The 12,431-nt window shown below is 47.0% G+C and overlaps 7 protein-coding genes across 7 annotated transcripts; 3 read left to right on the top strand and 4 right to left on the bottom strand.

Annotated features, from left to right (window-relative positions):
• Positions 1-236: 236 nt before the first annotated feature.
• TRV_05738 (uncharacterized protein) lies at positions 237-1,742 on the bottom strand (the record flags this gene model as incomplete). Its single annotated transcript, XM_003020153.1, has 4 exons — positions 237-382; positions 454-1,420; positions 1,482-1,588; positions 1,655-1,742. The coding sequence occupies 4 exons, from the start codon at positions 1,740-1,742 to the stop codon at positions 237-239; spliced, it is 1,308 nt and encodes a 435-aa protein (XP_003020199.1).
• Positions 1,743-2,242: 500 nt separating this feature from the next.
• Positions 2,243-3,268, top strand: TRV_05737 (uncharacterized protein; the record flags this gene model as incomplete). Its single annotated transcript, XM_003020152.1, has 1 exon — positions 2,243-3,268. The coding sequence occupies one exon, from the start codon at positions 2,243-2,245 to the stop codon at positions 3,266-3,268; it is 1,026 nt and encodes a 341-aa protein (XP_003020198.1).
• Positions 3,269-4,200: 932 nt separating this feature from the next.
• TRV_05736 (uncharacterized protein) lies at positions 4,201-4,965 on the top strand (the record flags this gene model as incomplete). Its single annotated transcript, XM_003020151.1, has 2 exons — positions 4,201-4,446; positions 4,525-4,965. 2 exons carry the CDS (start codon positions 4,201-4,203, stop codon positions 4,963-4,965), a joined length of 687 nt encoding a protein of 228 aa, XP_003020197.1.
• A 669-nt stretch (positions 4,966-5,634) lies between these two features.
• Positions 5,635-6,684, top strand: TRV_05735 (uncharacterized protein; the record flags this gene model as incomplete). The annotated part of the gene is made up of 1 exon (XM_003020150.1): positions 5,635-6,684. The coding sequence occupies one exon, from the start codon at positions 5,635-5,637 to the stop codon at positions 6,682-6,684; it is 1,050 nt and encodes a 349-aa protein (XP_003020196.1).
• Positions 6,685-6,790: 106 nt separating this feature from the next.
• Positions 6,791-8,270, bottom strand: TRV_05734 (peroxisomal 3-ketoacyl-coA thiolase (Kat1), putative; the record flags this gene model as incomplete). Its single annotated transcript, XM_003020149.1, has 4 exons — positions 6,791-7,218; positions 7,281-7,857; positions 7,935-8,115; positions 8,194-8,270. 4 exons carry the CDS (start codon positions 8,268-8,270, stop codon positions 6,791-6,793), a joined length of 1,263 nt encoding a protein of 420 aa, XP_003020195.1.
• An 882-nt stretch (positions 8,271-9,152) lies between these two features.
• Positions 9,153-11,489, bottom strand: TRV_05733 (uncharacterized protein; the record flags this gene model as incomplete). The annotated part of the gene is made up of 4 exons (XM_003020148.1): positions 9,153-9,371; positions 9,435-9,749; positions 9,863-11,335; positions 11,415-11,489. 4 exons carry the CDS (start codon positions 11,487-11,489, stop codon positions 9,153-9,155), a joined length of 2,082 nt encoding a protein of 693 aa, XP_003020194.1.
• A 73-nt stretch (positions 11,490-11,562) lies between these two features.
• Positions 11,563-12,042, bottom strand: TRV_05732 (uncharacterized protein; the record flags this gene model as incomplete). The annotated part of the gene is made up of 1 exon (XM_003020147.1): positions 11,563-12,042. A coding segment is annotated over one exon (480 nt), but the record flags the coding sequence as incomplete, so codon positions are not given.
• Between the last annotated feature and the right edge of the window lie 389 nt (positions 12,043-12,431).

Genomic DNA, 12,431 nt, shown 5'->3' with positions numbered 1-12,431 from the left:
TTTTTTGCGCGTACTACTTGTTTATGGTTTTGTCCAAATACCCTTCAACTCATTGCTACTTATCTAGTAGTTAGCAAATTAATAGCAAGCAAGAATGATTACGATAGTAGATTAATCATGTCTCGTAGTAAAAATGGAGTAACAATCAAATTCCGCATGGATATGCAGGTGACTTGCTAGGGTCCATTATCATTCATGTAGAAATTGAATACTACATTATTGATCTATACTTAAGATTAAAACGTGTCATCTACACCAGAGCGCCGAATAATACTTGGACTATTGTTAGGGTCGTCATAAATATCGTCCAGATCATCAGTCAGTTCACTCGCCCCAGCAGTGTAGAGTAAATCCGAAACAATACGTTTCGAGGCCTCCTTTGCTGTATCGTTGGAAATGCATGTGAGTACCACGTTAAAACCAAGGTGAAGCCGAAAGTTGAAGCGAACATACCTGAAGTTTTCATTAGTCGACTTTGCGGAACATGGAACTGCATGGTCTTTGGTGGGCTAAAGTCAACAAGCGCCGAGTCATCATCTTCATCATCATCCGCACATCCGCCTCTATGGAATTCCTCATCGCTGTCCCATTGGTTTGGATCTCCTTTGAATCTATTTGAAGGTGTTGCTAGAACACTAACTCCAGGAGTTCTGGTCTTGCTGTGATTGCGCTTGGCTGCGCTGCGTCGAATCATAGGTGAGTCGAACAACTCTGTGTGTAGTTTGGGCGCTTCTAGCTCAGGGCTTGAAAGAGGAGAATCATCCAGCTTATACCGGGAAGTAGGTGGAATAGCGATGTTAAGTTTATTGTTCCCTTTAGCGGTAGTAAGTCTTCGTGGGTTTGCCAGTGGGGTTGCCTGAACACGATACGTTTTATCTAGAACTTGGTGCATGAGAGGGTCGGCCCTATCCCCCTTTAGAGCCATAGATAGCTTAGATTTCGATGTAGGATTGAACACAGTAGATGAAGAAGTACTAGGTGTAGCAATTTCGTTGTAGCCAAGCTGGTTTCCTTTCCCAGGGGTCCTGGGTCCTGCGTCGCAGAGCTGAAGGGGTGACTCAATAGCGGGTAGATTTTCTTCATGTTGGTCAGAGGTTGAGGAGTATTCTATACATGGGGAGGTAGGATCATCATCGGATATGGCACGAGATGATATGCCCCTGGCACGCGGAGTGCTGTGTGAAGGGGATAATGAAAGTGTCGAAAGGTCAGGGTCATCTTCATCCTTAATCTTCTGGTTTATTGATATATGCTCCGAAGAAGGCGAGGCATAGGATTCGGACTCTTCTCGGTAAGTTGAGTCATCTGTAGCGGTTGTGTTGGCACTAATAGTAGCGTCCTGTTCATTATCAATTGGTGGTTGCTCCTCGTAGCCAGACAACGAAACGTTGGCACTTGCTTCAAAGAACTGCTTCCAGAACTAATATCGTTTGTCAGATGAATGTATTAAGCGTACATTTTGCAGTTTATTGCGATTCTACCTTGGAAGCTTCCCAAACGTCTCTAGAGTTCTCCGCGTATTGTTCAACGATTGGTATAATGCTAGAAGTAACGATCCGGTGGGCTTTATTGAAATTGGAATCGATTTCTGCGTTTCAATAGACACCATACATTAGCGAGCGATAGCGATACCGCGAACCCAGAAACCACTTACCTTGTAATGTCAAAGTGATGGACTGTTCGAGTTTCTCCAGCTCCTCCGTAAGAGTGAGGCTGCGCTGTACTGCTGGTGGATGGGACATGCTGCCGGAGAGAGACCGTCTAGCCGGTTGGTTGTTTTGCTCGTTTGACCGGCTATCGCGCGCGTTCAAGTACAAAAAGGCGTTGTTGATGTCAAGAAGGGGTTAAAATTTAAAGTTTAGCGTCGAGCGATAAGAGCTTATCTAATTATTACATAAGCCGGCTTTGCTATCAGATATGACGACGGAACGGCAAAGGCGAAGGCGAGGGCGAGGCAAGGCAACACCATTCAGCAGCCACACAGCAGCCCGCTGTGTGATTTACGCTACTGACCGATGTGAGGAACCTCTGAATATAGTAGAGACTTGGTTTGCGGCTTTAGCTATTTACTTATTTTTTTTGGATGAGGGTATTGGGCGGCCCTACATATTACGGTCTCGTCTCACTCTTAAGTATACCGCCCCTCAAGGCTCAAATATGACTGCCCCTTTGGCAAAAGGTTAGTACTTACCTGAAGGCCCATCGCCCCCTGGAATTTATTTCCCGTCATCGTAGGTGATATATGGAAGAAGATAATAACGAGAATGCTGGTTTAGGCATAGTGATAACTGTCACAGTTATCGTCGCAGCGGGCATTGCAGCCTATGAGAGCCCAGAGGTTCAAAGATGGCTTGATACCTCTCGACGGAAGATAGCCCTCGCTCTACACAGCCTTGGAGATGGCATCAGCCCAGATAAACAGCGTACGCCGCAAAGAGATGATATATCTATGGTTGAGGCTACCGGAATAGAAGCAGAGGAAAGAAGACAAAGGGCTAGGGAAGATATTATGAGACGCCATGCTCTACTAACTGCAAAACGACGTGCCACTTCTGAGGGCAGCATGAGCAGTTTTGATAAACTTGTGGATAGCGAAGGGCGGCTAAAGGAAACTAAACTGTTTGACAAGGAACCAGAGGGCTCAGTCTCTAGGTCTTCGGGGGTTCAAATGCCTGACCTGTCCCGGGTAGTGCCTGTGAACGTAAAACAAGGAGATTCAAACGCTACTTCCCATTCAGTGTCCATGGTTATCCCTGGCATCAATCCGGACCAACGTCGTGCGCTTATCGAGAAATTGCAGCTAAATACCTCTCCTGCATCGACTCTGGATTCAGAGACATCCTCCCACCATCCATCTGAATCTCTAGTGAATCTAACCCCGACTTCTGAGTTCCCGGACACAGATTTCCAAGCTTCTATTCACGTTAGTGAACAAGACATACCCGTCCAAAATGGCTCTTCTTCGGCCTCCCATACTGAAGATGGGGAGTCGGATTTCTACTACGCTCACCCTGATCATCCTAACCAAGCCACCTCCCACACAGATGGGGTTCTCTTTGACGCTGACGGCAGCCATACCCCAGTCACTCAACCATCACCTGCACCATCCGTCACTTCTAGCTTGAGCCACATCAACCACGATCCGTTTGAGTCTGTCTCTGACGACTCAATTAGTGACATTGTTCAATCACGGGACGATGTTTACACGCCTGTTAGCTGGTCTGAAGTTGGGAGTGTCACCAGTAGCAATGACGGAGGTCATGCATAAGCAGTATATTATGTTTGTTATATTATGTCAGGATGCGGGTCAACAAGACATATCGTTTATTTTCCTTTACCGGTGCGGGCTTACGAAAGGCCCCAGAGTATCTTAGTCCCACGACATCTCTCCGTCTTTATTGATTTATATTCGGCGTCCTGGATTGACAGGCGCAACTATATAGGAATTGTCTTCATATTTGATAGGAGTTTAGGAACTTCAGGCCTAAGCAGGATTTGAATATCTCTTTCATCTTTTCAGTCACAGTGTTTATGGATAGCATCAGCCTGCGCTCAAGATATATATTTTACCATATATTATTGATTGCTTACTCGCATTCTCGTTGGGCTTTCATTCATATTGCCACACAACTTTCTCATTCTTAGTAGAAAGTGGTCTCGTGGCTAAAAGATGTCGGACTTGGTATATATAAACCCCAAACCAGGCGTTAAACGTATAAGTAAGCAACTGGGATCGCCTCCGTCTATGTAAAAAAGCCCCTAATGGAAGCTACGGCTCTGACTTGTGTATTGAACCATGGGTGAAGCGCTGCTTATATGGGTTTAGTGGCAGCAGGAGCGGAACTGGGCACGCGACCACATAAAGCATCACCGTGGGCAGCATAGGAAGATGAACCACATGCAGCAGACTTCATTCCCTCTCTTCTTAATGAACCTATTGTTATTTCTTGCCTGTGAATTACATGTATAAGGCATCCTACCCGAAGTCATTATCAGTTGAAACAGTCAAGCTAATATATCATATAGTTATTCGTTCAAACAGCTCCTACATCAATTTGGACCACGCCACCCAGCCGGCCCATAACAAATGCCTCTAGGAAATACCAAAACGTGACAGTGTAGGTATATGTGTGCCGAGTGACGATGAAAGTCTTAAGGTCGCTTTTGTTTCTAGTGTCGTTCGTTATGAGCCATGCCATCATGGCTGTTTCACAAACCACATCGAAACCCGTGAAAGAGACGCTTGGTAAATACTTCGATGAGCCTGGGACGGATGGCACCCTTCGCCATTATGATAGCAGGTTTTTTAAGGGGGTTGTAGAGCCTGCAGATCGAGTGGAGAGCTTGACGGATATGATTCGAGCATATCTGCAATTTTTCCAGGAGAACAGTTTGGAGACCTGGATAGCCCACGGCACACTCCTAGGTTGGTGGTGGAATGGAAAGGTAAGACCGTCATTTGATGCTAGGATATCTCGGAGCGGGTTGTCTAAAATAGGAACTAACCCAGGTGAACGCGCATAGATACTTCCATGGGACTGGGACTTAGATACACAGGTCAGCTCTAATACCCTTATATATCTCGGTGAATACCTGAATCAAACGGTCTATAATTACACTGGTAGCAAGCCAGGCAGCAGGAGGAAACGTCAGTATCTGCTAGATGTCAACCCGGCTTCACAAGACCGACACCGTGGAGACGGCCAGAATGTCATCGACGCTCGATGGACCGATATTTCCAATGGTATCTACACTGATATCACAGGAATCAGTGAGCTTAACTATGATACTGAGCCAGGAGTGTTGAGCGACAAAAATTTCCACCGGTACCAAGAGGCGGACATTTATCCTTTGCGCCAAAGCATTTGTGAAGGGGTGCCTGCAAGCATTCCATTTAATTATATCGGTATTCTGGCAGCAGAATATGGCAATGCTTCTCTCTGGAGAATCATATATGAGAAGTAAGTTGGTGCCTTCAACTATTCACAAGTTGGTATCCGACAGCCAGGGGCTAATCTACCAGTAACAGTCATTCGTGGAATGGTGAATTGCGGGAATGGGTTCCATTTCTGTCTTAGGCCAACCGAGGAGTCATCCAATAACGGTGTTGAACATTAAGTTGTGTGGAAAGGAGGCCTCTAAGCCAACTGACTGGGCTGTCGATAACACATTGAACTAGGGATATATCATGGTACAGCTTGCTGCCGGTGGTATTCTGATCATGGTTGATAGTTAAACCTTACAGTCCCAAGGAGTGACAGTTATTGGTTTTATCAGGATCGGGTCTAATGTTCTGCACACTATGCAGGCCATCGTTATCCAGTAGGCGTGCATTTCACTTGAGATGATGTTCCTTGAATCCTTTTTGCCCTCCTTTTCTTTGACTTATATTTGTTTGCACTGAAGAATAAGGTTCATCGTTGAGCCTCGGCAACATTAAGTCCGCCTTAAAGCCGGTAACTGATTATTAAGCCAGACATCTAGCAGAAGAACAGCCAGCTTTCGACATCTTTCCAAATACAAAGCCAACAAGGATGCGAATCATTAGCATAAATAACTGATACGTCGGCTTCGAGACAGAAGCTATATGCAAAGTGCAGAGTTATTATAAGACTTTTGGCTAGCTAATTCACAATGGACGCCAACGACATGCAGACCATCTCAGACGAGCAAGGCAACATCAATATCACGGTTCATCATCAAGGCAACGCTCACTCTATATCACTGCCATACGGTTCGACACTTCAAGATCTTTCGGAGGAGCTTTCAGAGAAACTGTCCATTCCATTGCATAACCAAAAATTACTTATTTCACCCAAACCGGGCCTGCAGAAACCTCCGTTTCCGCCAACGCCGTTATCCTCCCTACCTCTAGATTCCCCTCGAGCAAAGATAACCCTTCTGGGTAGTACCAGCGGTGAAATAGAGTCTCTAAAGAGACCTCTGTCGTCATCTCCGGCCCGAAAATCAATAATAAAACCTGCAAAACCATCCGTGCGCCCGACACATCCATCTTCCTCCCAATATACATTCCATAAGCTACTTCCACTACCCTACCTACCCAATCCTGAACGAAGCCTTAATTTCCTTGCTCGTCTACGAGATGACCCCGGCATTCGCAAGGCGATGGCGAGCCATCGATTCTCGATTCCTTTACTTACTGAAATGGATCCCGCGCAGCATACGACGATGTCGTCTCGTACCCTCGGCCTGAACCGAAATAAAGGGGAGGTTATCGAACTTCGACTTCGAACAGATGCATATGATGGATATAGGGACTATAGGACTATACGAAAGACATTATGTCACGAACTTGCACACTGCGAGTTTAGTGAGCATAATCGGGACTTTTGGGACTTGACAGGACAGATTGAGAAAGAAGTCGACAGAGCCGATTACTGGGGAAATAAGGGCCGAAGTGTTAGTGATGAGGAATTCTATAATCCTGTTGACTGGGAAGATATGAATGTCCAAGGGGTTGTAGACCATGGCGGTTGGACCGGAGGTGAGTTTGTTCTTGGCGGCTTACCTGGAGAATCAAGTGAGACTCGGCCAGCGAACTCTCAGAAAGGCCTGAGTAGGCGAGAGATTCTGGCCAACGCTGCTGAGGCTCGAATGGCAAAGGTGAAGCCTCAGGAGCATTCTGAAGATAATCCCAGCAGTAAGGATGAACGGGATCCCTGATGAATATATATGACGCTGATATCATTGGAACATAATTCATGAATTCTATATACCCAAGGAGCAAGGCTAGCCATCCATTACATTTAATGAAAAGAAGATAAACTATTTACTGCTCATTAACAAACAGACCAGCCATTCCTTGTCCAGTTCCAATGCACATACTGGTAACTAGGATCTTTGCGTTTTGTCTCTTTGCCTCGTTCATGATGGTGCAGACCTGTCTTGTGCCTGTGCAGCCAAGTGGGTGGCCGAGGGCAATGGCACCTCCACATGGGTTAACCTTAGCGTGGTCAAGTCCGAGAGTGTTAATACAGTAGACAGCCATGGAAGCAAAGGCCTCGTTGATCTCAAAGATATCGACATCCTCCTTGCGAAGGTTGAACTTGGAAAGGAGTTTGGGAATTGCAATAGACGGGCCAATTCCCATGATGCGTGGTGGGACGCCAGCAACGGTAGCGCCGACAAATTTGCCGATAATAGGCTGGCCGAGTTCTTCAGCCTTTGAGCGCTTCATGAGAAGGACGGCAGCGGCTACTAGAGTGTTAGTATTGCAAAATTTCTTCCAGTATAAATTAAAGAAGTTGGCAACCGCTCACCTCCATCGGTAATTTGACTGGCATTTCCACCGGTGGTTCTGTTACCAAACTGAGGGAAAGCCGGACGAATCTTGCTCAATCCTTCAAAGGTAGTTCCGTATCTTGGGCCTTCATCTTTCGTCACAGTGATCTGCTTAACCTCTCCAGACTTAGGATCCTTTACCTTTGTGGTAATCGGAATAATCTCGTCAACAAAGTGTCCAGCCTTCTGTGCCATCTCAGCACGACGGAAAGACTCAACCGCATATCGGTCCTGAGCCTCACGGGAAATGTTAAAGTCAGCACCGACGTTTTCAGATGTCTGACCCATAGGCTGAGAGCAGTCAGCCGCATCCTGGTTGGCGAGCACTTCTGGCGCAAATGGAGCGGGCTTTCCAGTGGGACCTTTGGTCATAGACTCGGCGCCAACGGCAATACCAATCTCAATGGATCCGTTGGATATTTGATTAGCGACATCTTGGATGGAGTAGAGACCGGAGGAGCAGAATCGGCTGACGGCTGAGGCACCGGATGTATAGGGAATTCCGGCAGCGAGAGAGGCAGCACGGATGATGCTGGATGCGCGCTCGTTGTTCGACTATCAAATCACAGGTTAGCTACTTAAACCAGGCTCAAAGTCGTGAGACAGCAGCAAATTAAAGAAGGCTTCCATACGCATCCCATAACAACATCCTCAATGATACTTGGGTCGAGCTTGGAGCGAGAGACAACTTCCTTCAAAAGGGAGTACACAATATAATCGAGCTCGGTATCTTTGAAGCTCCCCTTGAAACCTCGAGCCATGGGGGTTCGTGCCGCAAGGGTAATGACAATATCATCGGGATTCTTCTGGGTACTGCATAGAACACATTAGCAAACGTTCAAGCTCAAATTCCATCTGCACAGGCATATGGTGCTCGGGGCGTGGGCCTACATCTTCTGGACAGCGCTGCTTCCACCGGTAGCAGGCTTGAGCTGCGCTAAAACAGCATTTAGTCTTGCGGTAGCCATTTCGATAGACGCGCTTTATATATAAGTTGTATAAAGAGAAAGAAAGGTACGCTTAGATGTGACGAGAGAAGGGAGAAATAAATAAAATAAGAAAAATGGAGGGGACCTCGGAGCTATAAATGCAGCTAATACGAGCCGAAACTAGTTGAAAGCCAGGGATGTTGCGGAGCGCCGTCACCAAGAAACCGCAGAACCAGGTTTGTACATCAGCGATATCACCGAGAGAGAGAACGAGGGTTTGTCAATAATTCAGAGAAAGTGGAAGAAGCGAATGCGGGCCTTGCGCGGCGCTATCTTGGTATTTATAGCACGCGAGGGCTTGCGGCTTCGTTATATGAAGGGCGGAGGTTGCTTTTAGGGTTGCCGCGAAAGAGCCGAGGTAATTGCCTGTTTCGGTCACGTCTCTAAACGCCGAGATAAGGCCGACCGACCCAAGGGAGGAGCAAGAGAGAAACGGAAAACATCTACAAAAGCTGCTGTACGATGAAATTCTAGTGAATTCATTCTGTATTCCTCTATCCGTGTAATTAGAAACGATTTTTCAACACTTTTAACCCTTCTGTTTGTGATCATTATACCTGCCAACCAGGCGATAAATGGGCAAGAGGACAGACGACCTTGTTATTAGAAAAAAAAAAAAAAAAAAAAAAAAAAGATGAAGAAGAGAAAATAGCAATGAAAGCAAAGCAGAAGTGAAGAAAGGCCATTGCATTGTAAACATATGAAACATGGGAATGGTAGAGGTGTATGGCATGGGGAATCGGTAGGACCTGTAAGTAGTGCAAATACCAGCCTCCAAGATGTCATGAATGCTAAAGAAAAAGAGGAAAAGGTCATCTCATAAACATTTTTCTCATATGAGTGCATGTGTGCGCGTGCAGTTTACTCGACTTCCTCCATCTTGGAGTCGCCGTTTGCATCTGCATTGTCCACGGTGTCACCCTTTATTTCGACGTGCTTCTTGGGAGCGGCTGCTTGTCTTTCAGCCTCAAGTTTGTCGAGGTAGCGTTGCACAATTGGACCGGAAAGGAAGCGGATGTCATCCATCTTGGACATGTAGACTGCCTTGGTGGTGTCTTCACCCTCCTCATAGAGCCAATCCTAGAAACTCTTGTTAGTGCCGATATTCCACGGGTCATGCATGGGTCTGGAGGGCCGGCATACCTCGGTGCTGGTGAGTTTGGCCCTGAGCTTCTCTTTCTCCTCCTCGCTTGCGTGCTCAGCGTAGACACCGTCAATCTTGTCTCTGAGCTCATAAATGAACGATTCAAGTTCATTCTTCTTGTCTTCGGTATCGGCAACAAGCTTGTCCTCCATAAACATGGCATTTTCTCTTTCGGCCAACTTCTCGCGAGCAGCAGGATCAAGCGAGGTAGATCCGACAACAACGGGAAGGTCTCCCTTGCGGAGCTGCTTCTTAACCTTGCGCATCTTCGGTTTGGCTTCGGCTTCGCCGTTGGCATCGTCTGTATCCATGGTCTGTTTCCACAGTTTTCTTATGTTAGAAAACACGCTCTTTGTCGTAAAGATTACCGGAAAAAGGGACATGAGTTAGCGGCATGGGGCAACGCCGGCATAATGGAAGTACTTACCTCGCCTTCTTTCTTCTCCTCAGGAATTGGTTCCTCAACTTCAACATCCTCCACGTAGTATCCGGATTCAATGTTCAGGATACCGTGCAAGTTCAGTCTAGCCTTGAGCTTACAGATCATGAAGTCGGAGTTGGCATCAGCGGTGACACCCTTCACGGAGAAGCGTCCGATCCAGGGGTTGGTCTTTCCAGGGAGCATGTCTGGTTTGGAGTAGCGTGCTTCCAAGTCAAATGGCTGCTTTCGGTAGAACGTAAGGATCTTAGTCGAAGGCATGATGTTGCCCTTGTTGAAGACGGTCAGGGAGGTGGCCTCATCTGGGATATCGGGAGATTGTTCCCAGGTGAATTCGATGGGGTAGTTGATGACATCGTGAACAGAGAAGTCACGGACACGGAAAACGGGCGATAAGATAGCACAGCTGAAGGCACAGCCACGAGCAACGGCCTCATCCTGGTTTAGGGTGAAGGAGAGTTGCTTGCCGAAGAACTTACTGATGGCCTCCTTGATAGAAGGGACACGGGTACATCCACCGACCATCTCAATGCTATCAATCTCCTCTGGCTTAAGGCCAGCCTCGGCGAGAGCCTGTTCAAGAGGGACAGTGATACGGTCAAGTAGTGGTCTAATCATCTCTTCGAGCTCCTCACGCTTGACCATAGCACGGACATCGACATCGTTCATAATGGACTCAATACTGATGGGTGCCTGGGCGTTGGCAGACAGGATCTTCTTTAGCTTCTCAGCAGCTGCAAAGGTTCGGGTCATGGCCTTGGGGTTGGTCTTGATGTCAATCTTGAACTTCTCTTTGAACTCCTTAGCAAGATGGTCGACGAGGGCCTTGTCCAGAGCTCTGCCACCGAAGTGGCGGTCCCAGGCAGTTCCCTTGACGTTAAGCTCTCCCTTCTTGAACTCAACAATGGCACAGGAGTAGTTGCAGTGGCCAATATCAACAAAGGCAACACGCCGGGGTGTCTCGCCTTCAGCTGGAAGATCCAACTTTGTGATACCGTAACCAAGTGCAATGGCGGTGGTATCGTTGATAAGGCGGAGCATATTGAGACCGGCAATCGCGGATGCATCAATAAGTGCACGGCGCTGGGCATCCGTGAACCACGGTGGGACACTGACGACTACATCGGAAACAGGCAGCTTCAGCTCGGCAGAAGCGGTTGACTTGATTTTGGTGAGGTACATGGCAACAAGCTGGGTAGCAGAAAACTGCTCCTTCTTGCCCATATAACTAACCTCAGCACCGGCTTCGCCATTGACATCGACCAGCTTTGCAGAACAGAATTCCTGCTCCAGCTGGACATCTGGATCGGAGAATTGTCGTCCAACGAGTAGCTTAAGAGAGCCAACGGTGTTCTTCAAGTTGGAGATCTCCTGTGTCTTGGCTGGCTCGCCGATATATCTGCTCTTTGGGCCAAATCCGACGAGAGATGGCGTGGATCGGTTGGAAACTTCATTTGTGACCTAAAAAGGTTGGCAAAACACAGCGGGCCTTTGGTCAGTGAGAGATGAACCGAGGACTCTGGCAGGAGGTTGAACATACAATATCAATACCCTTATTTCTAGCAACACCAATCTTAGTGCTGAGGGCACCAAAGTCGATACCAACGACACTCATGCTGGCGATATATGCGTCTTGAATTCGTGTACTTTAGTTATCTGCAATGACAATATAGTTAGCAAAACGGAATTCAGCCCATATTTATAACGCATATAATATAGTAGTATAGGCCAAACAGGGTAGAAAAGCAGAAATTGATATGATGAATAAAGGTGAGTTCAGTTGCGGTCAAAGTTGGCAGTCTCCTTAGTTGGAAGTGAAGCAGCGCCACTCTCAGCCAACACAAGGCCCTAGGAGAGATCAATGGCACTCTTTCTTCACATCCAAGTCTCTTCCTTTTGCTCTCTTGATTCCCCAGTATCTGGGCCAGAAGATTGACAGGGAGGATGTGGGAGAGGTAGGCGGTGGTTATAACAATCATTGCAGGATACCGCCGTGCATCCCCTCCCTTGCACATTGAACCATGCAAGTTGAAGCCATAGCGGAGGATTATGCTTGCATTCTCCCTTCCCAACACCTCATAGGAGCCAACCTGGGCTTGCAGTAGACAGGTCTGAGAGAGATGTTGACAGCCAAACCATCCCATAGAGAGCGCTATCAAGATTGATAGCTATGGAGGGGCAATCGAAAAAGGGAGCAGATCGCACTTACAACCGTTTCTTCTGATTTCTTTCTCTCCGGTCGAACAAGTAAACGAGTCCAGCGATCTGTTACGGACACTCGGGGAGGTCGACGCTCTCTAGGACAAGGCGAGGCGTTGTGTTGCTGTTGCTTGGGAGGGCTTCTTCTTTTATGGTCGCAGAGAAGCAAAAGGCGGTTTTTTATTTTATTTAATTTTATCTTTTTTTCTTTTTCTTTTTTGTTCGTCACAAAATTTCATCTTTTTTTTTTTTTTTTTACGCTTTTTGCTGGCACTTTAGGCTTGGCATCACGTGATCGAAGGTTCTCGCTTTTGCTGGAAGCGAAAGGACGAAGAGCGAACTGATAGAGATAGACAGA

This window comes from Trichophyton verrucosum (assembly GCF_000151505.1).
Source record: "Trichophyton verrucosum HKI 0517 chromosome Unknown contig00455_1.f1.exp, whole genome shotgun sequence".
NCBI classification, from domain to species: Eukaryota; Fungi; Ascomycota; class Eurotiomycetes; order Onygenales; family Arthrodermataceae; genus Trichophyton; species Trichophyton verrucosum.
The sequence above is the reverse complement of the archived record's forward strand: the minus strand, read 5'-3'. Positions and strand labels throughout refer to the sequence as shown.